Genomic DNA, 26,308 nt, shown 5'->3' on the forward strand with positions numbered 1-26,308 from the left:
TATTTAACATGATGGCCTGTTCATCATTAGAAATAAAATGATTCTGTTTTTGTGTTCCTTATAAAATCTAGGATTCCTTTGAGAAGTCACCTTCTGTGGAAAATGATCAACCTCCCTTAGTAAAAGAACTAGAAGAAAAAATAGGTAAGTACAGTTTTGCATATGTTGCCACAATTATACAGATTCTCTTTAGTGTTAAAGTAGGTTGGGAAATAGAGAAGCCAATTAATAAGTCTTTAAATCATAATAAGCAGCTGTCTCTTCCTAATATCCTACCGTATTTTTCGGACCATAAGACGCACTTTTTTCCCCCCAGAAGTAGGGGGGGAAAGTCCCTGCGTCTTATGGTCCAAATATAGCCTACACATATACTTTAAAAAAAAAGTTTTTTTACTTGCCCGGCTCTGTGTGGTCTCTGTGTGCTTGCCCGGCTCTAAAATGGTTCTAAATGCTGCTGTTTACTTTACAGGGTTGATTACATGTGTTTATGACTGTGATGTTGGGTTTTAATGCACATAAAATATTTTAGGACACTATTTGTTTCAGAATCTTTTTTTCTTCATTTCCCTTCTCTAAAAACTGGTGCGTCTTAAGGTCCGGAGCGTCTTATGGTCCGAAAAATACGGTATTTCTTGCCCCTCTGCCATCTGTTTGCCTTCCCTTTCAAAACTCACTTTTTGTTTAATCCAAATAAAGGACTGATATGATTTCACTTATAAATGGTTCCATGATAGTTTTGGATTTTTTAATTATTTAACAAACTATTTGAATGCCCAGTTACTTAGGCACTAGTAATAGAAAGGTGATTAAGATATACGTCATGTCATGCGGTACCATCTCACACCTGTCACAATGGCCAACATCAACAAATCAACAAACGACAAGTGTTGGCGAGGTTGCGGAGAAAAAGGAACCCTCGTGCACTGCTGGTGGGAATGCAGACTGGTGCAACCACTGTGGAGAACTGTGGAGTTTCCTCAAAAAACTGAAAATGGAACTCCCATTTGACCCAGTAATCCCACTTCTAGGAATATATCCCAAGAAACTAGAAACACCAACCAGAAAGGATATATGCACCCCTATGTTCATAGCAGCACAATCTACAATAGCCAGAATTTGGAAACAGCCTAGGTGTCCGTCAGCAGATGATTGGATCCAAAAACTATGGTACATCTACACAATGGAATACTATGCTGCCATAAAAAAGAAGGAATTCTCATCATTTGCAGCAACCTGGATGGAATTGGAGAACATCATGCTGAGTGAAATAAGCCAATCAATGAAAGAGAAACACCACATGACCTCACTCATTTGTGGATAATAAAGAGCATTATAAACTGATGAACCAAAAGATAGATATAGAGACAGTATATCAACAAGTAGACTGTCAAATTACAGCGGGGAGGGGAGGAAGATCTGGGGGAGATAATAGATCAACCGAAGGACTTTTATACATGCATATAAGTACAACCAATGGACACAAAACTCTGGGGAGGGAGGGGATGTGTGGGAGGGAGAGAGGGAGGGGAGCAAAAAAAAATCAATAAAAAAAAAAAAAAGATATACGTCATGTCTTCAAAAAACTCACTGCACAAGGGGCTGTTATTACATTAGGTTGATGTGTGCACAAGGTACAGTGTTGGCAGTACAAAAAGTAACCGCCTTTTTTAAGTTAGGGAAAATCATCACAGTATAGACTATTTTTCTTATGTCTCGAAGAATGAAATATTTTTCACAAAAGGAATGTATGCTAGCAAGAGGAAACAGCAAGAGCTTGTATGTTAACATATATACTATCCAGGAGATACTAGAAGTTCCTGTGGAGGCAGGAGTCTGAGCATAGAAGCACTGGTGCCACCTGCAGAGGAATTGGGTCTTTATTTCTCATAGTAATATTATGGGATAGCTCTTTTAAAGACAAAAGAAACAGCACTAGCTCAGAAGATAGAGCATTGGCCTGGGGACTGAAGGGTTCCAGGTTTGATTCCAGTCAAGGGCGCATGCCCAGGTTGCAGGTTCGACCCCCAGTAGGATGCATGCAGGAGGCAACCTCTCCCTTCCTCTCTAAAATCAATAAAAATATATTTTAAAATATATAAATAATAAAGACAAACAAATACTTAGTGTTATGTAATGTGCCCATAATTCCTCATTTTACTGCTCACTTAGATTGGCAGAGAGAATGGGAGAAGGTAGCTGGAAGAGATTAAAATGACTCCCAGTTTTCTATAATGTATGATTGGGGAAAGTCAGGTTAGGGTGATCATGAGCTGTTTTAAATAAATTAAGTGTAAAGACCAATGCAAGTGGAGATGTCAAATAGACTGGTAAATATGCAGATCCAGAATTGAGAAAGAGTTAATCAGAGATAAAAATTTATAATCTACATAGTAGTTGGCATTAAAAGTCATGAGATGAGATCACTAAGCAAATGAGTGTTGAAAAAGGATGAAGTCCAGAGATAGTTCTCTATCATTTAAAAATCAGGAAGATAGAAACAGCAAAGAAAGTTGAGAAAGAAAGAGGGGAGGTAGGAAAACCCAGAACGTAAAATATCTAAGAAACTAAGGCAAATGAAGTTCAAATGTTTCAAGAGGGAAAAATATTTAACCATGTGAATGCTATGATAGACCAAGTAACATTAGTACTAAGCACTAACCATTGGGTTAAGCAACCTAGATGTCATTGGTAACTTGGTACCGTGTTTCCCCGAAAATAAGACATAGCGCATGGAAAGATAAAACATCCCCTGAAAATAAGACCAAGCGCAACTTTGGGAGAAAAAATTAATATAAGACACTGTCTTATTTTTGGGGAAACAGGGTAGTAATCGTTCCTATGATATGCCAAAGCCAGATCCTGATTAAAGTGAGTTAACGAAACCAATGGAGGAAGAGAAATTTCAGAGCATATATAAACAACTCTTATAAGTTCTGCTATAAAAGAAAGAAGAGATGGGACAGTATCCACAGGGAAAATGTGGTTTGCCTTTTTGTGTATGTATAATGTTTCATCTATCCTATCATGACCTCACTGCAACCCTCTTTAACTGCATTCACTATTTATTCCTGAGCATAATCTCTTGGTATTTTTCTTGTTGTATGTTTATAAATTGGAGAAACACTGATAGTTGAGGAGGTATGCTGTACAATAAAGGAGAAGAATTGTTACACCTGACTAGGTGAGAAGATATAGGATGAAATGCAGAATTGAAATAATTGTCCTGTGCTTCACACACACAGATGGTTCATCTGTAGCAGCCAGATATATTTGAACAGTGCATTTGAAGACATGTGCAAGTACATTAATAAGCAGGAACAGAACTGAAGTTAAGCAGTAATACCATCAAAAAGTAAATTATGCCCTGGCTGGTGTGGCTCAGTGGATTGAGTGTTGTCCTGTGAACAGGAGGTCACAGCTTGATTCCTGTCAAGATACATGTCCAGGTTGCAGACTCAATCCCCAGTAGGGGGCATGCAGGAGGCAGCAGATTAGTGATTCTCTCTCATCATTGATGTTTCTATCTCTCCCTCTCTTCCTCTCTGAAATCAATAAAATAAAATAAAGTAAGTAAAAATTTAAAAAGAAATTAAGAGGTGAGGTCAAGACTGGATACATAGAACACGTTGCAGGTTTAATTGTAAGAATAAGACCCACCAACAAGAGGAGTATGCCTAGGAAGCATGACTATATAACTTCATCTGGTTATATACCTTAATAACTATATAACTTCTCTTCTGCTTGATTCTTGTTTGAAAATTATAACCTAAAATCTTGGCATATGGGTATTTCCAGGAAATCTTTTAAGGTTAAAGATGTCCTAACAAATCCCTAGACAGTTATGAAATGCCTAAAAAATAAAAGTAGATTATTATGGAGGATTGAAAAAAATGTAAATTTTTTACATTGTTTCCCTCACTTAGATAATGAATAATTAAGATTTCACTTAAAAAAAAATAGTTACTAATATTTTTTCCCTAGGGCTAAAATAAGTAAATTTGAAGGTTTTTCCTTTTGAGTTCATACATAAGCCATTCATTTTATGTTTTTAGAATACCTCAAGAAAGAATCCAGAGAGAAAGAGGAAAAAATAAATAAGATAAAACTAGTTGCTGTGAAGGCAAAGAAAGAACTAGATTCTAGCAGGAGACAGGTAAGGTGACTTAAAAATGCAAAATTCAAGAACCTTACATTTTGGAAATCAACTTTTCTGTTTATAAAAAGCTCTCTATTATATATTTAAAATAGGCCCAGACTCTAAGGGAAGAACTCAAATCTCTTCAATCAGAAAAGGATCAGTTGTCTACTTCCATGAGAGATCTCATTCAAGGAGCAGAAAGCTATAAGGTAAAAAGTTATTTTAATAACAAGGTTTATTTGTAATCTCTAAGTTAAGAAATGTATAATACTAGAAAATTATCCATAATATAACCACTTTGTGTTTTTAGTAAATTGTTTTTTTTATAATGTGGTATCATAATGTCAAGATTTTAAGTAGCTAAGCTTTAATTAGTGCCTTGTATTTTAAAATTAAGATTCTGTTTTGGGATTTTATAATAAAATTAGTAACAAGAAAGATGGTATTATTACTGTTATCTTCTAGCAGCCCTGCACACGTATCTGTGCAACAGTATCTCTCTGTGGAGCCTGGCTGCTCCGCGCCTGCTGCCCAGAGGGTTTCCGCAGCCTAGAGGCCCATCCCCGGCTGGACACAGAACGCTTGCCTCATCGCCATGGTGATGAAGCAAGCATTCCTCCAGGCCACTCATGCTGCTTACTTTTAGCGGCTGTCCCCCTGAGACTGGGGACTCAGGTAGGGCTGACAGGACTGGGCAATGCCATCTTTGTGACAGTTTAAAAGGGTAATACTTTACATATTACCCTTTTATTACTCTTTTATTAGATAGGATATATATATAAAAGGCTAATTTGCTAAGTGTCCAACCTTACAACCCGTAGCTATGACTTTCTGACACTCGGGGAGCAGACACTCAATGCAGGAGCTGCTGAGCTGCATTGACTTGGCAGTGGTAGTTCTCAGGTGATACACCCCGAAACCAGAAAGGAGGGAGCCCAATTTCTCACAGGGCCATACAATTTCACCTTCAGCCATGGGTTATGTTGTTGTTGTGACACTGTGGGCCCTGAATCTGGTTTATTGCACACTTGCGTTTGCGTTCCACACCACTACGACAACAACTTTGCAGAGTGCCCTCTTGCATTCCGGGACCCCTCAGGGGATGTTGGAGAGCGAGTTTCAGCCTGATCCCCACAGGCCAGGCCAAGGGACCCCACCTGCCAGAAGGTACCCGCTCACTTCACAAATGTCTGGGAGGTACTGCGGGAGGTTGTCTCCAGGGCGTGTCTGGCCTGTCTCCCCCATTCCTGCCCCTCTGGCCACCTTCTAATTAACTTCCTTTCAATGTGCACAGATCTGTGTTCCAGGTCACTAATTATTTAATACTAGAGATGTGCATCGGTGAGGTACATGGCCTGGGGTATCAGTCCACTGTGGGAGTGCTGCTCATCCTGGTCAGCCGAGCAGCTGTGGACCTGCCCTCCGAGCAGCTTCTCCCACCATGGGAGCGCATTGATCACCAGGGGGCAGCTCCTGTATTGAGTGTCTGTCCCCTGATGCTCAGTGCATGTTATAGCAACTGGTCATTCTTATCATTCTGCCATTCAGTTTCCGGGCTTTTATTATATAGGACTAGAGGTCCGGTGTATGAATTGCTGCACCAGTGGGGTCCCTTGGCCTAGCCTGAGGGATCGAGCTGAAACCGGCTCTCCAACATCCCCCGAGGGGTTTTAGATTGTGGGAAGGTGCAAGCCAGGCCAAGGGACTCCACTGATACACAATTGGGGCTGGGGAGGAACGTGGAAGGTTGGCCAGCCGGGGAGGGACCATGGGAGGGCTCCAGGGCTTATCTGGCCCATGTCGCTCAGTCCTGATTAGCTGGACCCCAGCAGTAAGCTAACCTATTGGTCAGAACGTCTGCACCCTGGTGGTCAGCACACGTTATAACAACTGGTTAAGCAGCCTTAGAATATCATTAGCCTATTACACTTTGATTGGTTGAATGGATGACTGGACACTTAGCATATTAGACTTTTATTATATAGGAATTGTTGTTCCCCCATGAATAAACCATTTGAAGCTTAATCAACAGGTCTGACAGGGAAATGAAAGCATTATTATTTGGTAATATGCTTGTCTACCTAAATGAGAATCTATTTTATAAATAAAGTAATTTAAAATAAGAGTACAAAATTACTGAATGCAAGATAAATACCATTATGTTTCTTTATGTATTCTTTCAGCAAATATTTTTACAGCTGGGCTGAGTACTGGGGAGATGGTAGTCACCAAATAGACTAAGGTATTGCTATGTTAGGACTTACATTTCAATGGCAATAACAGACAAGCAAACAAAAATACAAAATGGATATTATATAGAAAAGTAAAGGTAGATAGGGAGAAGAGAGTAGGCCATAATCAAGTGGGATTTGATTAAAAGAGGAAAAACCCAAACTAGTCTAAAATAAAATTTCGGGAAGAACTTTAATAATAAAATTTAGAACTTAATGAAGAAAGCTGAAAAACATATATAGGATTACTCAATATTATTTGAAATGTTAGTTTTATTTACAAGTTTTAAGACAATTTTACTTAAAATTATAGGTTTCTAAAATAAGTTTTTATGTATTTTTCAATTATAGTTGACATACAATATTAGTTTCAGGTGTACATGTCAGTGATTACACATTATAAAACTTACTGACTGCTCACCCAAAAAATGTAACCATCTGACACCATACATAGTTATTAGAATATTATTTTTATTTTTGTTGTTGCTGTAATCCTTTCCCAAGAATATTTTTGTATTATTTTTAGAGAGAGTTGAAGGGAAAGGAAGAGACAGAGAGAAACATCAATGTGAGAGAGACACATCGATTGGTTGCCTCCTACACGTACCCCAACCAGGGCCAGGGAACCTACAACCAAGGTATCTGCCCTGACTGGAATTGAACACAGGACCCTTCAGTTGGTGGGCTGATGCTCTATCTACTGAGCCAAAATGGCTAGGGCATAGTTATTAGAATATTATTGACCGTATTCCCTATGCTATACTTTACATCCAAGACTATGAGTACTAATTTGTACTTCTAAAGCCCTTTACCTTTCTCAACCATCCCTCACATCTCCCTTCCATCTGGCAACTGTAAAAATGTTCCCAGTATCTGTGAATCAGTTTCTGTTCTGCTTGTTCATTTATTTTGATTTTTAGATTTAGTTGTTGATATGTACTTATTGCTATTTTATTGTTTATATTTAGGTCATTTAACATTTCATTTAATATTGGTAAATGCCTTTAGCTTTTCCTTTTCTGAGAAGCTGTTTATCTGACCTTGAATTCTAAATGATAGCTTTGCTGAGTAGAATAATCTTGCTTGTAGGTCCTTCGTTTTAATCACTTTGAATATTTCTTGCCACTCCATTCTGGCCTGCGAAGGTTTTATTGGAGCTCCCTTGTAGATAACTAGCTGCTTTTCTCTTGCTGCTTTTAAGATTCTCTCTTTGTCTTTAACCTTTGGCATTTTAATTATAATGTGTCTTTGGGGTGGGCCTTTTTGGGTTCATCTTGTTTGGGGCTCTCTGCACTTCCTAGACTTGTATGTCTATTTCTTTCACCAGGTGAGGGAAGTTTTCTGTCATTATTTTTTCAAATTTCAATTTCTTGCTCCCTCTCTTCTCCTTTCCGTGACCTTATCATGTGAATGTTGGCATACTTGAAGTTACACCAGAGGCTCCTTACACTATCTTCATATTTTTGGATTTCTTTTTCTTTATGCTGTTCTGATTGGTTGTTTTTTGCTTCCTTATATTCTAATTTCTTAACTTGATTCTCGGCATCCACTACTCTAATGCTGATTGCCAGTATATTATTCTTCATTTCAGGTAGTGTATCCTTCATTTCTGACTGGTTCTTTTTTATAGTTCTTAAGACTTTCTTCATGCTGTCGAAGTTTTCATTAGGTTCCTTGAAGTTCTCACTAAGTTCTTTGTGCATCCTTATGACCATTGTTTTGAACTCCATCTGGTAGTTTGCTTGCTTCCATTTCATTTCATTCTTTTTCTGGAGGTTTCTCCTGTTCTCTCTTTTACAACATGTTTCTTTGTCTCTGCATTTTTTCTGCTTTCTTACGTTTGTTTCTATGTATTAAGTAGAGCTGCTGTGTCTTGCAAACTTGGTAGAGTGGCCTTGTGTAGTAGTTGTCCCAAAGGACCCAGTGGCCCAGCTGGGTGCTCCAGGTGCACCTCTGTGTGGGCTGTGTGCACTGTCCTTTTATAGTTGAGTATTCTTTGATGTTGGTATCTCTGAAAGGAATTGACCTCCAGGCCAATTAGCTGTGAGGTCCAACTGCGATTATAGCTGAAGAACTGCTGTACAGGAGCCTACCCTATGGAGCAGGACTTGCTTCAGTGGGGCTTTGGTGCTCACCTAGTCTGCCCCTTGAGTGTATCACTGGTGGATGTGGTAGAGTTGCAATCTGGCCTGGCCTGATGCTATCCACCGGGTGGACTGGTTTGGGGCCTATTCGGAGGTGCAAAGTCAGCCACTGCCTGGACCCTGCCTGGGGCCATGTGGCACAAGCTACTGAGAGATCTACAGATGGCTGCTACTTGTGTTGGGCTTGGAGTTGCCCAGGAGAGGTCAAGCTCTGAACCAAAAGAGGGCTGCCACTAATGCCAAACCTGGGGCCACTTATTGAGAGCTACAGGGCATGCTGATGCCAGTTGCTGCTTGTCAGAGATTTTTGGAAATTCCAAAGCATGAGGCAAGAGAGGCCAGTTGTATGGAAAAGCCACTGGAAACAGCTTGGATGAGTTAGCTAGTTGGGTGGGGGTAAGGTCTCAGGGAATCACCAGAGCAAGGCAAACAGTGTGGGCCAGGTTGATGGAGGCTCAGATATGGTACCTACCTGTCAGTTTGGGGTATTTGAAAATGACCTCTGCCAGCACTTTTTTCTGGGAGAAAGCTGCCCCAACTGCTCCTACCCTGATGCCAATTATTTCCTCTCCATATGCCCCTGATCCTTTCAAGGTGCTGCTCCAGCATTAGAGCTCAGAGGAAGTGAGCCTGTGTAAGTCTGTGCATTGGCCCTTTAAGAACTGCCTGGGACTCCAGCAGCCCCCATCTCACTGAGCCACTATGCCTGCTGGTTTTTACAGCCATAATTCATGGGGACTTATTTTCCTGGCACTGGAACTTGGGCTGAGGTATCTGGTGTGGGTCTGATATTTCTTGTTCCTCAAAGGGTACCTCCATAGCCAAGATATCCCATCTGATTAAAAACCATCACACAAGGTTGTAGAACCAGCCTGTTCAATGACTCCTCCCCTCCTACCAGTCTCAATATGGCTTCTTTAATTTCCTAGTTGTGGGACACCCAGCCAACTAGATTTCAGGACATTTCTGAATGATGGTTATTTTGAAGATTACTTGTATTTTTGAGGTGATCGTGGGAAGAGGTGAGTACTGTGTTTACCTATGTCACCATCTTGGCCAGAAGCCCTCTAGGGCTTTTTGGTGGGGCGATCTGGACAAGTTAGCACATATAGAAATGAAAAGTGACATCTTGCAGACAATAAAATTTATTACAAACCTACAATGATAAGCAAAAATAAAGCATTAATTTAACAGAAGACCTAGAGACTTGTACATAACAACACACAGTGTGTAGTCTCTTTTCTACACACTATATTATAGCACTTAATTATCAAAATAAATACAACCCCAAGCAGTATTACTAACATCGCTAGTTTACAAGTGACAAATCTGAGGCACAAAGAGGTTAAGGGATTCAAGATCACAGAGCAAGTAACATAGCAGAACCTGTACTGGATTCAAGCAGTCTGGTTCCCAGATCTGTTCTTTTACCAAGTAAGCTATACTACCCCAATGAGACTTAAAAACATAGAAACTGAGGAAGAAGGAATTAGAACACTATTTCAGAAAAATCTAGGTAAACTTTTAATTCATTCTCCACACTAAAATAAAATCTGGATGGATTATAGAGTTTTGTCAAAATAAAAGTAATGTTTTAAAACCTGTAATAAAATATTTGATCATTTGACTTCTGAATATGAAATAGTTTCTAAACTTAAAAGCAATGAAAGAAGTTACAAAAGAAAATATACCTAACTCAAGAAAATATGAAGTTAACATGAAAATATGACAAGATATTAGTGTCTTTAATATATTACAGATATCTCACAAATGCATTTTTTATACACTTGAAATTTAAATATGGACTTTATCTTTTATGAGCCATTAGGAACTTGCTTTTTTACATATTAATTTATTAATTTTCCACAGAGTCAGATTATGTTTGTCAATATATTTGTTTAAAAAAGAGATTTCTAAAGATTGAAAACAGGAGTAGAATATTCAGGACCTGTGGGACAACTACAAAAAAAGTATAATATATGTATAATGAGATGTCATAAGGAGAAAAAAGAGATAAAAGAACAAATATTTGATACAGTAATGATTGAGAATTTTCCAAAATTTTTAACTTGGAAATGTTGTTAGATACCAAATCACAGATCCAGAAGCTCAGAGAACATTAAGCATGATAAATACTACCACCACAATCCCAGCATATCATCTAAACCTCAGCATATCATTTCAAACTTTAAAACATCAAAAATAAATTCTAGGGGGGATAAAAGGCATATAAGTAAGGAAACACACCTTACCCATAAGAATTACATTCAGCCCTAGCTGGGTTGGCTCTGTGGATAGAGCATCAGCCTGCCGAATCAAGGGTTCCAGGTTCGATTCTTGCCAAGGGCACATGCCTGGATTGCAGGCTCAATCCCCAGTGGGAATCATGCAGGAGGCAACCGAACAATGATTCTCTCTCATCATTGATGTTTTTCTCTTTCCTTCTCCCTTCCTTTCTGAAATCAATAAAGAAATATTAAAAAAAGAAAGAAAGGAAAAAGAAAAGAATTACGTTCACCTTATTAGAAACCATACAAAGAAAGAAGAGAATGGAATGAAATACTGAAAGTGTTGAAAGAAAAAAACAACAACACTAACCTAGACTTCTGTGCTCTGAAAAATTATCCTCCAAAAAGTGAAGTAGAGCCGAAACCAGTTTGGCTCAGTGGATAGAGCATCAGTCTGCAAACTGAAAGGTCCCAGGTTCAATTCCGGTCAAGGGCATGTACATTGGTTGTGGGCACATTCCCGGTGGGGGGTGTGCAGGAGGCAGCTGGTGGATGATTCTTTCTCATCGATGTTTCTAGCTCTCTACCCCATTCCTTTCCTCTCTGTAAAAAAAAATCAATAAAATATATATATTTTTTTTTTAAAAAAAACAAAAAGTGAAGTAGAAATAAAGACTTTATCAGGTAAAACTGGTGGGAATTAGTAGACATGCCTTTCAGCAAATATTAGAAGTTCTTTAGAGAGAAGGAAAATGTTACAGGTCATAAGTATATCAAAGTGGGAGAATTAACATCCTATGGCTTCAAGACTTACTACTTTAAAGCAACAGTAATCAAGATTGTGGCTGAAAAATGGTCAGATCTATAGAACAGAATAGAGAGCCCAGAAGCAGATCTATATAAATACAATCAACCAGATCTTTGGCAATGGAACAAAGATAATCTTCCACAAATGGTGCTGGAACAAGACATCCACATGCAACAAAAAAGAAACTCGATATTAAATCCTCACAAAAATTAACAAGTATAAAACACAAAACTATAAAATTCTTAGAATATAATATAGGAAAGAACTAGATGACCTTGGTTATGGTGATGGCTTTTTAGATAGAACACTAAAGGCATGACTCATGAAGTAATTAACAAGCTATTCTTAATTAAAATGTGTCAAAAGAATGAGAAGACAAGCCACTGACTAGAAGCAAATATTTGCAAATGATACGTATTTGATAAAGGATTATTATCCAAACAATACAATGAACTATTAAAACAACAGTAAGAAGAAACAAAATACCTGATTTTAAAATGAGCTGAAGACCTTAACAGATACCTCACTAAGAAGATATATGGATTGCAAATAAACATGAAAAGATATTCCATATCATATATTATTAGGGAAATGCAAATTAAAAGCAATGAGATACCACTATACACCAGTTAGAATGGTCAAGAGTCTGAAAAGATGACACTGCCAAATGCTGGTAAGTACATGGAACAACCAGAACTCACTCATTGCTGATGGGAATGCCAAATGGTGTAGCCACTTTGGAAGGAATTTGACATTTGCTTACAAAACTAAACATACTCTTACCATATGATTCAGCAACTATGCTCCTTGGTATTTACCCAAAGGATTTGAAAACATATCCAAACAAAAACTTATACACAGGTGTTTATAGTAGCTGTATTCATAATTGCCAAAACTGGGAAGCAACCAAGGTGGCCTTCAGTAAGTGAATGGATGTCATGCACAACATGACATTTTGGTCAATGACAGACCACATATATGACAGTGGTCTCATAAAATTATAATGGAGGTAAATTTTAGAAATATGTGGTTCAGGAGGAATTTTTTGTTTTTCACTGATGGGAGCAATATCTGTGGGGTTTTGCAATAGATTCTCTCACACAGGTTATATTCCAGTCATTCAGCAACTGAACTTTTTCAGTACACTGAGATTCTGCATTCTGATCCATGCTTCCATGTCTCTGGATCCACTCTGTACATCAGTTTATTTTAATTAGATTCCACATATGAGTGAGGAAGTATCATGTGATACTTGTCTTTCTCTGACTGACTTATTTCACTTAGCATAATATTCTTAAGGCCTCTCAATGCTGTTTCAAAGAGTAAGAGTTCCTAATCTTACTGCTGCATGGTATTCCATGGTATAAATGTACCACAGCTTTTTTATCCACTCATCTACTGATAGGCACTTGGGCTGTTTTCATACCTAGGTATTGTAAATTGTGCTGTTATGAACATACATTTTTTTCTTTTTCTTTTTTTTCTTTTTTAATATATTTTATTGATTTTTTACAGAGAGGAAGGGAGATAGAGAGCTAGAAACGCCGATAGACCAGCTGCCTCCTGCACACCCCCTACCAGGGATGTGCCCGCAACCAATGTACATGCCCTGGACCGGAATCGAACCCGGGACCTTTCAGTCCGCAGACCGATGTTCTATCCACTGAACCAAACCGGTTTTGGCTGAACCTACATTTTTTTCTAACTGGAGTTTTGTTTTCTTAAGATATATTCCTAGAAGTGTGATCACTGAGTCAACTGGCAGTTCCATATTTAATTTTTTTATGGAAGTCCATACTGTTTTCCATAATGGCTGCACCTGTCTGCATTCCCACCAGCAGTGTACTAGAATTCTCTTTTCTCCACATCCTCACCAGCACTTGTCATTTCTTGATTTGTCGTTGGTAGCCATTCTGACAAGTGTGAGGTTAGGGTTAGGGATACATCATTGTCATTTTAATTTGCATCTCTGATGCTCAGTGTTTGAGCATTTTTTTCATGTCTTTTGGTCATCTGAATGTCCACTTTGGGGAAGTGTCTATTTAGGTTATTTACCCATTTTTTAATTGGATTGTTTGTATTCCTTTTGTTAATTTGTATTGAGTTCCTTATATATTCTGGATATTAACCCTTTATCAGATGTATCATTGCCAAATATGTTCTCCCATACAGTTGGCTCCCTTTTTTTTTTTGTTGATGGTTTCTTTTGTAGTATAGAAGCTTGTTATTTTGATGTAGTCCCATTTGTGTATTTTCTCCTTAGTTTCTTTTGACCTAGGAGATGTATTGGGAAACATATTGCTAGGAGAGATGTCTGAGATTTTGCTGCCTATGGTTTCTACTATAATATGTATGGTTTTTCAACTTTTATTTAAGTCTTTTACCCATTTTCATTTTATTCTTGTATATGGTGTAAGTTGGTGGCCTAGTTTCATTTTTTTTTTTCTTGTGTCTGTCTAATTTTACCAACACCATTTATTGAAGAGACATTCTTGACTCCATTGTATGCTATTGCCTCCTTTGTCAAATATTAATTGTGTGTAATGGCTTAGGTCGATTTTTGAGTTCTCTGTTCTGTTCCATTAATCTATGTGCCAGTACCAGGCTGTTTTGATTACAGTGGATTTGTAGTATAATTTGATATCTAATATTGTGATTCCTCCAACTTTGTTCTTTTGTAATTCGATGAAGCTACTCAGTGTCTTTTTTGGCTGCATATAAATTTCTACATTTGTGAAATATGCCATTGGTATTTTAATAAGAACTGCATTGAATCTGTAGATGGCCTTGAATAGTATGGACATTTTAATTATGTTACTTCTACTAATCCATGAATACAGTGTGATCTTGAAGTTGTTTATATCTTCTTCTATCTTTTTTTTTCAATGTCCTGTAGTTTTCCAAGTAAGTTTTACCTCCACCCTTAAGATTATTTCTAAGTAATTTAATTTATTTGTTAAAATGGTAAATAGGATTGTTTGTTTAGTTATCTTTCTGAAAGTTTATTATTGCCATGTTAAAAAGCCATAGATTTGGGGATGTTGATTTTGTATCCTACTACATTCTCAAATTCATTTTTAAAAAAATTTATATATATATATATATATATATATATATATATATATATATATTTTTTTTTTTTTTTTTTTTTTTTTTTACAGAAAGGAAGGGAGAGGGATAGAGAGTCAGAAACATCGATGAGAGAGAAACATCGATCAGCTGCCTCCTGCACAGCTCCCACTGGGGATGTGCCCACAACCAAGGTACATGTCCTTGACCAGAATCAAATCTGGTCCCTTCAGTCCTCAGGCCTATATACACTGAGCCAAACTGGTCAGGGCTCTCAAATTCATTTATTAAATCTAATAAGTTTTTTGGTGGAGTCTTTAGGGTTTTCTATGTACAATATCATGTCATCTGTGAATAAGGACAATTTTACTTCCTCCTTCCCAATTTGGATACCTTGTGTTTATTCTTCTTGTCTGATGACTGTGACTAGTACCTTGGTCAGCAAACTGCGGCTCATGAACCACTTGAGATTTTAGCAATGGCCAGCTTAGGAGTACCCTAACTATGTTAATAACAATGTATCTACCTATGTAGTTTAAGTTTAAAAAATCTGACTCTCAAAAGAAATTTCAATCGTACTGTTGATATTTGGCTCTGTTGACTAATGAGTTTGCCAACCACCAAGCTAGTACTTCAAGTACTGTGTTGAATAAGAGTGCTGAAAGTGGATATCCTGTCTTATTCCTGTTCTTAGGGGAAATGGTTTTAGTTTTTGCCCATTGAGTATGATGTTGGCTGTAGGTTTGCATATATCGCCTTATATGTTGAGATATGCTCACTCTATTCTTGCTTTGCCTAGTTTTTATTTTTTTTAAATGGGTGTTCAATTTGGTTGAGTGCTTTCCCTGCTTCTATTGATATGATCATGTGATTTTTGTCTTTCAATTTGTTTATATGACATATCATGTTTATTAATTTGCAAATATTTTACCAGCCTTGCATCCCTGAAATAAATCCCATTTGGTCATGGTGTATAATCTTTTTAATATATCGCTGGATCTTATTTGGTAATATTTTGTTGGAGGATTTTAGCATTTATGTTCATTAGAGATATTGGCCTGTAATTCTCTTTCTTTATACGGTAGTGTCTTTATCTGGTTTTGGAATTAGGGTAATGCTGGCCTCATAAAAAGGACTTGGAAGTGATTCTTCCTCTGGGGTTGTTTTGAATAATTTAAGGAGTATAGGTGTTAGTTCTTTGAATGTTTGGGAAAACTCCCTGTGCAGCCATTGAACCAGGGCTTTTAATGGCTAGGAGTTTGTTTTTATTACTGCTTCTATTTCATCAATTGTTATTGGCCTATTCAGGTTTTCTGATTCTTCCTGATTCAGTTTTGGGACATTGTATTTTTCTAAGAATTTATCTATTTTATCTATGTTGTCCAGCTTGTTTTGTATTTCTGTTGTGTCACTGCTTACTTCGCTGCTTTCATGTATGGTTTTATTTATTTGGTTTCTCTGTTTGTTTCTTGATGAGTCTGGCTAATTGTTCAACAATCTTGTTTATCTTTTCCAAGAACCAGCTCTTGGTTTCATTGATTTCTTTTGGGTTGTTTTTTTTTAATGTAATTTATTTTTGCTCTAATCCTCATTAGTTCATTCCTTCTACTTACTCTGGGCTTTTCTTGTTGTTCTCTTTATAATTCCTTAATTATAAATGTAGGGTTAAATAGTTTATTAGCTCTTTTTCTTGTTTCTTGAGGTAGGCTCTTATTGCTATGAATTTACCTTACAGAACTGCTTTTGTGTGTCTCAGAGATTTTGTGGTGTTGTGTGTTCATTTTCATTTGTTTCCAGGAAGTCTTTTCATTTTTCCTGATCTCATAGAAAAATTTGATTAATAGCATGCTATTTAGCCTTCGTGTATTTGAATGTTTTGGGGTGTTTATACTCTAGTTGATTTCTAATTTCATTCCACTATGATCTGAGATGTTTGATTTTTTTCAATCTTCTTGACTTATAGAGATTTTTTTGTGTCCTAACATGTCTTTCTTTGTGAATGACCCATGTTAAGAAGAATGTATATTCTTCAGCTGTGGGGTGAAATCCTATGTAGTAAAAGATTAATATGCAAATTAACCATCACTCCACTATGCCAAGCCATGTCCACAACCCAATCAGGAGCGAATATGCAAATAAACCCAACCAAGATGGCTGCAGCCACAGAGAGCAGGAGGGAGGCTTGGGTTTTCCCGGCAATGTAGGAAGCCAACCTTTCCACCTACCCTTGCCATCCTAGGCCTTCTCTCAAGGCTACAAAGTTTCAATTATAGAAAGTAAACAAATCCAAATAGAAATGGCTGCCGACATGGAGCAAGCAGGAGGCTTGGCTCCACTGCACGCTACAAAGTTTCAATTATTTAGAAGATACATAAATTCCAGATACCTGCTTCCAGCCTATGCTTGGGTTGCTGGGGGGCGTGGTGAACCTGCAAACCACCACAGGCTCCCCACCCAGGCCACCCCCACACCTCAAGGGAACCCCCATCCTGATTCGGGATGTCCTTCAGGGCAAATCAGCTGGCCCCCACCCATGCACCAGGCCTCTATCCTACCTAATAAAAGAATAATATGCAGATTGACTATCACTCCAACACACAGGATAACTGCCCCCATGTGGTCAAAATGGCTGCTCCCATGTGGACACAAGATGGCCTCCACAAGATGGCCAGCAGAGTAGGACAGTTGGGAGGGACCAGGCCTGCAAGGGAGGGCAGTTGGGGGCGATCAAGCCTGTAGGGGAGGGCAGTTTGGGGTGACCAGGCCGCCAGAGGAGGGAAGTTGGGGGTGACCGGGCCTGCAGGGAATGGCAGTTTGGAGGGACCCAGGCCTGTAGGGGAGAGCAGTTAGGGGTGACCACGCCTGCAGGGGAGGGCAGTTAGGGGCCAACAGGCTTGCAGGGGAAGAATTAGGCATCAATCAGGCTGGCAGAGGAGTGGTTAGGGAGTGATAAGGCTGGCAGGCAGAAGCTGTTAGGGGCAATCAGGAAGGAAGGCAGGTGAACAGTTGGGAGCCAGCAGTCCTGGATTGGAGAGGATGCAGGCTGGGCTGAGGGACACACCCCTCTCTTGCATGAATTTTGTGCACCGGGCCTCTACTATTCTATAATTGTCATTAAATCCATCTGATCCAATTTGTCCTTTAGAGCAGTGGTAACCAACCGGTGGTCCACCAATCACTAGTGATCTGTGAGGTCCAAAAGGTTGGCGAATGCTGGTTTAAGGAAACCTTTGGAGCAGCGGTTGCCAGCTGGTGGTCCATGGACCACCATGTGCGAGGTCCGAAATGACGTGACCACTGCTTTAGAGTCACTGTTTTCTTGTTAAATTTTTGTCTGGATGATGTATTCAGTGAAGCCAGCAGGGGTTAAATTACCCTACTATGACTGAATTGTTTTCGCTCTTTCCTTTAATGTCCTCAAGAAGATTTTTAGCCGAAGCCGGTTTGGCTCAGTGGTAGAGCGTTGGTCTGCGGACTGAAGGGTCCCGGGTTCGATTCCGGTCAAGGGGCATGTACATTGGTTGCGGGCACATCCCCGGTGGGGGGTGTGCAGGAGGCAGCTGGTCGATGTTTCTCTCTCATCGATGTTTCTAGCTCTATCTCTCTCCCTTCCTCTCTGTAAAAAATCAATAAAATATATATTTTTTTTTTTTTCAAAAAAGAAGATTTTTATACATTTAGGTTCTTCTGTATTGGATGCATATATGTTTACCAGGGTTATATCCTCTTATTGGATTAATCCCTTTGGTATTACATAGTGACCTTTATTTTCTCTTGTGATGGCCTTCATTTTGAAGTCTATATTGTCCAATATGGGTATTGCTACCCCAGCGTTTTTCTTTTCCATTTGTCTGGAAAATTTTTTCCCATTCCTTCACTCTCATCCTGTAATGGTCTTTTGTTCTGAGGTGGGTATCTTATAGACAGCATATAGTTAGTTGGGTCATGTTTTTGTATCCATTTAGCTACCCTATGCCTTTTGATTGGAGCATTTAATCCATTTACATTTAAGTTTATTATTGATAAGTACTTATTTATTGCCATTTTAATTCTGTATGCCTAGGTTTCCCTCTCTGATTCTTCCTTTAGCATTTCTTGTAATGCTGGCTTCATGGTAATGACCTCCTTTAGCCTTTGTCTGGAAAGCTCCTTATTTCACCATCTCTTTCAATGACAGCCTTCCTGGTTTCAGTTCCTGGCTTTTCTTTACCTTGAGTACTTCATGCTGTATATGAAGTACTGGCCTGTCGAGTTTCTGATGAGAAATCAGCTGACAGTTTTATGGGAGCTCCTTTGTAGGTAACAATTTGCTTTTCTCTTGCTGCCTTTGAAATTCTCTCTTTGTCTTTAATTTTTGGCATTTAATTATGATGTGTCTCTGTGTGGGTGTGTTTGGGTTCTTGCTTGTGGTTCTCTTTGCCTCCTGAACTTCTGTGACTTTTTTCTTGACCAGGTTAGGGAAGTTTTCTGCTATTATTTCTTTAAATTCGTTCTCTATCCCTTCCTCCCTTTCTGTCTCTTCTGGCACACCTATTATGCAAATATTGTTACATTTCATGTCCCTAATCTGCCCTCCTGTATTTAGTTGTTTTTTCTTTTTGATTCTTTAATTGAGTGACTTTTTTTTAACCTGCCTTCTAATTCAGCGTTTTTCAACCACTGTTAGTGTGCCGTGAGATGTTGCCTGGTGTGCCGTAGGTGCAGACAAGACAAGAATTTTATAATTTTTCACTATTTTGTTTACTTAATATTTCATAATAAAGTAATTATAAAATACTTTCTTTGTGTTTATTTGATTCCTATTCAAGAGAATTACTTTATATATAGTCAATATAGGCACAGAGTTAAATTTTTTAACATTTTCTAATGGTGGTGTGCCTCGTGATTTTTTTCATGAAACAAGTGTGCCTTTGCTCAAAAAAGGTTGAAAAACACTGTTCTAATTCACTGATCTGATTCTCAGTTTCCTCTAATCTGCTGTGTATTTTTTCCAATGTATTCTTTATTTGTGCTCTGTCATTCTCTATTTCTGACTACTCTGTTTTCGTAGTTACTATATCAGTTCTCTTCTTTCATTTGGAGACTGTTTCTCTGCCTTGTTGTTTTGGCTGCCTATTTGAATTTTGACTGACTATACGGTATATTAGGTAGATCTGCTACACCTCTCAATCTCTAGTGTAGGACTGTGTCAGATGTTGTTTCTGACTAATTAGATCAGACAAAGACTCAGCACCTTCAAAGACCCACTTGATCTGGATTAGCTTCAGTCTTTTGTAGCCCTTTGGCAATCATCCACAGGTGCATTGAGATGTTTTCCAATAGGGTGGGGCAGTTGCTTCTACTTGGAGGCTAATTGTTATTTTAGTTTCTTAATTGTCCACTGAAACTACAGGGTGGGACAAGGGGTTTTATAATAGAATGGGTGAGCTATTTGCCCCCCAGGCAAAAGCTGCTTGGATAGCAAATATGTACCTCAGAAAGATGATCTCTGCAGCTTGATGGAATGACTCAGCACAGAAAATAGAGATGTCTGCCTTCAGAGCTCTAACTATTGCCCTCAACCCTGGCTTCTGCTTACATAGCTCCAGTCCACTGTGGTCTTTCTCTGCCGGAACCCAAGGTGTGGCTGCACATGAAGTTTTGTGTGTTGGTCCTTTATTGGGATGCCTGCAATTCCAGCTATCTCTCCCTGGCAGACTGCAACCCTTCTGCTTTTCACAGCCAGGTGTTATGTTGGCATCTTTCTCAGTTCTGGTGCTCTTCGCTGGGGTGCCCAGCTTGGGGTTTAGATCCCAGAGCCCTCAGTTGGAACCTCCACAGCTGAAATATCCCTCCAGAACTTCAGCTGCTGAGTGCCTTACCAGCCCTTTCTGGCCTCCAGTCTCTATGCAGTCTCCACTTTCTTGGTTATCAGGGTTCTCTCCAGTTAGTCCTCAGTTGATTATTCAAGTGTGTGGTTTTTTGTTTGTTTATTTTTTGTATTTTAGTTATAATTCCAATTTGGTCTTGGGAACGTGCCAGTGTAACATCCATTTACTCCCCCTTGGTTTTTTTTAAATACTTAAAAGTGGTAAAATAGAAAGCAAAGTTCACCAACTCCACCATTTTTAAGAGTAGATATTGACAACTATTAAAACCCTAAAGAGTAAAAACATTAGAGACTAAGAGCATAAAGACCTTTGATTTTTGGAGTTAAAGGAATCCACATAAATAAAAAATAAGCATGCCATCATCTCTCTCTGAGATAGAAGACATAACTTCTCAACTCCATATTTATGTATCCTAATATTTATCAGAATCCTCAGACAAATGAACATGGACAAATAAATTTGTAAGCCAGATTTTAGATTCCCAATTCCTGCCTTTGCCAATGAATAAATAGGTAGACCATAAAATAGAACCTCAGATTCTAACTCACCAATGTGGATAATAGTTGACTATGAATAAATTAGAATTAGAAACAAAATTAGATTTGGCCAGAACCAGAAAGAACATATAATTCCATGCATGAGACCACTAGAGGAGCCTGGGAAGGTGAGGCAAGGACTCGAGTTCCAGCACTAGATGAAAGTCACTTTTCACAGAAAGCTGAGAAACATTTTCTTAGTTATTTTGCATACAAATTCATTTATGTGAAGGAGGTCAGTAGTTGTCCAGAAACAAAGGCAAAAACAGGATTTAAAAGATAGGGTAAAGAGGTGAAACTATAGTCTGGAAACAATGAGTCTCATTTACATATTCCTGATAGAGTAACTGATTGGCTACTATGCAGCAGAAAAGTCTTTGTGGGCATTTTCTCCTGGAATAATGGCCATGTGGGACTATCCAAAAAATTAATTCGGTTTTAGAGTCGTCAGAAAATATTGAATGTTTTACTATAAGATGTAAAGGGTTGTATTTATGTAATGTCTTCTCATATTCTATCATTAGCACTTCTACTTTATATTAGACTAAACCTGAAACGTTTCCTTCATCAGAATTCTTTAAGTGGAATTAATAACTAACCAGGTTAAACTTTTTCTCCTTCCTCAATTTTTGTTTACATTTTAGAAGTTTGTTTTTATTGATGTCTCAAAGATTTAACTTGGAAATTACTGTATAAATATAAAATCCTTTTCCTCCTCAAAAGATTCCCCTTATACTTAAAGTCATCTGAATTATGCTGATTTTATATAATGCCAATTAGGTATTCTGTCAAATGTTGAACTTAGGCAAATATTTAAGCTTCCAGAATGGACTCATAAACCTTATATAAAGATGGCTTGATGGTATAGTCTGACTGGTTGAGTGTATTATAATAATATCCTAAAATTAAATTATTTTTTCTTTTATTGAAGAATCTTTTACTAGAATATGATAAGCAGTCAGAGCAGTTGGATATAGAAAAAGAACGTGCTAATAATTTTGAGCATCAGGTAGAAGACCTTACAAGACAATTAAGGAATTCAACTTTTCAGGTAACTTTAAATTGAGAAAATGCATACATGAAAATTATATTTTATTTTCAGCATATTTGCATAAAAATTAATGCATAGAAATTTAATTTCATTTTCTTTTTCCACTGTTGGGGAAAAAATAGCAACTAATCTGTCTTACTTATTGTTCTAATCCAAGCATGTCAAACTCCCAGCTCATAACGAATATTTTTACAGTCCAGCCAATATAACAGTATGTAAGAAATGTTTAATAAAAATTTTAACTTAATTTTTACCATATCCTGTTATACATAATTATTAATAATGAACTACAATGTTCATTAATGACTGATTACTATAATATAATTGTGTTACTGTATATTCATTTCCCTTTGCCAAGTCATTAGTCTTGGATTGACTTGTTTTGTATGCAAAACAGGAAATATTTTGTTTTCAGAGGACAAGAAAAATAGGTTTATTTGCCTTAAACTTATTAATTTATGCAGTTATTCAGTGTCTGGTAAGTTAATGATCAAGAAAAATATTAATTTTTATTAAAACATTTCAGCCCTTTGTATTCAGCATGTCTTTATTGAAATAAACCTACATTTCTATGAAAATTGAAGCTTTTGTATCTTTTTGTGGCCTACATAAACGTAAACCATGTTGATTTGGCCCATGTTAGACTTTGAGTTTGACATGCTTACTCTAATCTCAGTTCCCTTGGGGGTTTTTTTGGTTTTGTTTCATTTTTGCCTTTTTCTCTGCCAGTGTTTCTAGTCTTTTATATTGTTTACCAAGTTAATATAAACAATTATAGTGTTTAAAACATATCTTCAATTTAATTTTGTCATTCTTTAAAATTGATTTTGAAATCTTCATTTTTTTTTAATACTATGGCAACATTCTCGATAATATACCATTTTATTCTTCCACTCCTATATATATTTTGTGTGTTTTTACAGTAATGAATAATTTCTCATTCTAGTGTGAAAAACTAAATTCTGACAATGTTGATCTCCTGGCTCATGTTGAAACACTACAGTCTAATGTCAAGTTATTGGAAGTACAGATTTTAGAGGTCCAAAAAGCCAAAGCAATGGTAGACAAAGAGTTGGAAGCTGAGAAACTTAAGAAAGAGCAGAAGATAAAGGTAAAAATAGTCCTGTGGGATTAATTCATGTTATACAGTGATGTTTTTATCTAAGTATTATTTAAAAGACTAGAGGCCCAGTGCACAAAATTCGTGTACAGGTAGGGTCCCTAGCGGCTGCCGGCTGCCAGCCAGGGCCTCCCTTCCCCCAGCTGTTGGCCAGCGCCTCCTTTCATACCCACATTGGCCTGGTGCCACCTGCTCACCTGTTCCACCACTACCAGCACCATGTCACTGATGCCCACCATGTTCCGTGCCGACCCTGGTGGTCAGCACATGTCTAAATCCCAATAGGTTGAACTCCTGCCCATAGGGACAATTTGTATATTATTATATAAGATGGAAAGATTGTCCTGGCCTATTTGATTCAGTGGTTAGAGCACTGACTCATGAACCAAAGTGTTTTGGGTTCAGTTCTCAGTCTAGGGCACAGTACCTGGGTTGCAGGTTCAATCCCAGTCCTGGTCAGAAGGCAACCAATCCATGTGTTTCTCTTTCTCCTCATTCTACCTCTATTCCCCCCTTCCAGTTTCACTCTCCCCAAAAAAAAATTTTTTTGAAAAAATATCCTCAGGTAAGGATTAACCATAACAAAAAAGATGGAAAGATTACTGAATAGAATTTGTTAATACAGCAAAATTCATTAATTCCTTAATATATGCTAACTATGGATTTGAGAATCTAAGTTATGACTTTTATTAGTATATTTTATAAATATTGAAAGATTTCAAACACTTTGTATTTTATTATGTCAGATTTATCTTATAGTTCCTTACAAATACCTTTTCAATGTTGATTGGCATAGGGTGGGGGGAAGGGGGACTTTTAATTTAATTTAATTTAATTTTAGGAGCATGCCAGTTCTGTAACTGAACTTGAAGAACTTCAGCTACAACTTCAAAAGGAAAAGAAACAGCTACAGAAAACCATGCAAGAACTAGAACTAGTTAAAAAGGTAAAATAAAACATCAGACTCAAAACTTATGTCAGTAATTATCTTTGTTAAACTATTCTATAAACTTTGAAAAGAAATCTTTCAAAAACATGTACTAAAATAATCATTTATAAATTGCTTGCCTCATAATATTGAAAATTGAACTTATTTCTCTGAATGCCTCCAGAAAAATCTAGACACATGAATTATTAGATATTTTAGATATTAGACTGGTATTTTATTTTTGTACATGATTATTGTATGACACATGAAGATTTAACTATGGCTTATTTTTCTCAACTTTTTTCAAGATGAGGTTAATAGGAAAAGTACTGTACAACTCTACAAGCTGTCTAAAATACTAGTATCTATATATATAAAAGCCAAGCGAATGGAATAACCAGTCTCTATGATGTGCACTATAACCAGCCAACTAGCCCAATTAGGGGTGGAGCCAGCTGGCCAACCTCTCCTGGCCCTCTAGCCCCAATCAGCCCCAACCCCACCTGTGCATGAATTCATGTACCAGGCCTCTAATTTATAAATAAGAGCCCCTCAAGAGAATAACTACCAATTGAGTTAATAAAAAATAAGAGATACAATGAAACTGAGAAAGTTAGATTTAAATAAACTATTGCAAAACACATTTTGAAATTACAAAGTAGAAAATATTCAGCTTTTAGTTTTTTTGTTACTGTGTATACTTTATTTCAGAAAAGCATAGTAGAATGTGTTTATTCCTATGGCGTCATTGTAGCAGTTTTGCATATGAAATTAACTCATCTTTTATTTTATGGATCATTTATTTATAATATGTGCAGGATGCCCAACAAACCACATTGATGAATATGGAAATAGCCGATTATGAACGTTTGATGAAAGAACTAAATCAAAAGTTAACTAATAAAAACAGCAAAATAGAAGATTTGGAGCAAGAAGTAAAAATTCAAAAACAGAAACAAGAAGCCCTACAAAAAGAAATGAGTGAGTAAAACAGAATTCATTTTAACTTAATAATAACTTCATCATAACAGAATACAGTAGAGCAATATTACTTGTTTATTTCACCAGTTTTTGACTAATACAGACATTGACACCCAATGTTGGTGAATAATGCATTCACTTAAATATTTCATAAGTACGTACTGTGTGAGTAATACAAAAATAAAAAGGGGTCTTTGTCAATGATTTTTTGATTGTCAACAGTGGGATAATTTAAATAGCTGTGAAATCTTTCTTTTTAAGGTGCTCATATTTCATTTTATTCATAATAGAATTAATGTACACATTAATATTTCTTTAGACCTAGTTCATTCAGCTACATCTCACAGAGTGATACGTTGTATTTTTATTTTAATTCAGCCCACAATATTTTTTTCATTTCCTTTGACTCATGGATTATTTAGAAATGCGCTGTTTAATTCCTAAATATTTTAAGGAATTTTCAGATATCTTTCTGTTAATGATTTTTAAAAAGTTTTTTTTTTTTTTTTTAATATATCTCTATTAATTTCAGAGAGGAAGGGAGAGGGAAAGAGAGATAGAAACATCATGATGAGAGAGAATCATTGTTTGGCTGCCTCCTGCACGTCCCCTACTGGGAAACAAGCCTGCAGCCCAGGCATGTGCCCTTGACCAGAATCGAACCTGGGACCCTTCAGTCCGCTCTATCCACTGAGCCAAATCAGCTAGGGCTCTGTTAATGATTTTTAAACCTAATTCCTTTGTAGTTAGAGAACATATTCTGTATGATTTAGTCCTTTTAAATTTATTGAGTTTTTATTATGGCCCAGAATGATTTCTTTTGGTAAATGTTTCATCCACTTGAAAATAATGTATTAGACTTTATTAGTTGTTAGGTTGTTCTATCTAATGTCAATTAGATCGTGTTAGTTGACAATGTTTAAGTTTTCTAAATACATCCTTAATGATTTTTTACTACTGTTCTATCAAGGATTGAGAGAGGTATGTTGAATTCTCTGTATTCTGAATTTTGTTTTCTTTTTGGTTCTGAAACATGGGGCTCAGGGTGCAGATTCTTCCTGTGGGTCCTTGCCCTGTGAAGTTTGAAGAATAAACTCATGGACTAAAAGATTTCTTTAATAAAAATGTAAAAGTTTACTGGAAGCATTTATAAAATCCATCTAGGCTGGGGGGGGGGGGGGGGGGGTGCCCAAAGGAGAAAAGC

The 26,308-nt window shown here is 37.3% G+C and overlaps 1 protein-coding gene across 6 annotated transcripts in view; it reads left to right on the plus strand.

Moving 5' to 3' along the window:
* GCC2 (GRIP and coiled-coil domain containing 2) overlaps positions 1 to 26,308 on the plus strand; it is a 76,500-nt gene that overhangs the window by 12,774 nt on the left and 37,418 nt on the right. For all 6 annotated transcript variants that reach the window (XR_004989636.2, XR_004989635.2, XM_036447974.2 and 3 more), the window contains exons 7-13: positions 72 to 144; positions 4,053 to 4,153; positions 4,249 to 4,347; positions 21,956 to 22,075; positions 23,022 to 23,186; positions 24,037 to 24,141; positions 24,942 to 25,104. Coding sequence is in view for 4 of the 6 variants with exons in the window: in XM_036447974.2 (XP_036303867.1) it covers positions 72 to 144; positions 4,053 to 4,153; positions 4,249 to 4,347; positions 21,956 to 22,075; positions 23,022 to 23,186; positions 24,037 to 24,141; positions 24,942 to 25,104 (826 nt within the window). In the remaining 2 variants the exon portion in view is untranslated. The remainder of the gene's footprint in view (positions 1 to 71; positions 145 to 4,052; positions 4,154 to 4,248; positions 4,348 to 21,955; positions 22,076 to 23,021; positions 23,187 to 24,036; positions 24,142 to 24,941; positions 25,105 to 26,308) is intronic.

This window comes from Pipistrellus kuhlii, unplaced genomic scaffold (assembly GCF_014108245.1).
Source record: "Pipistrellus kuhlii isolate mPipKuh1 unplaced genomic scaffold, mPipKuh1.p scaffold_m20_p_2, whole genome shotgun sequence".
In the NCBI taxonomy this organism is placed as follows: Eukaryota; Metazoa; Chordata; class Mammalia; order Chiroptera; family Vespertilionidae; genus Pipistrellus; species Pipistrellus kuhlii.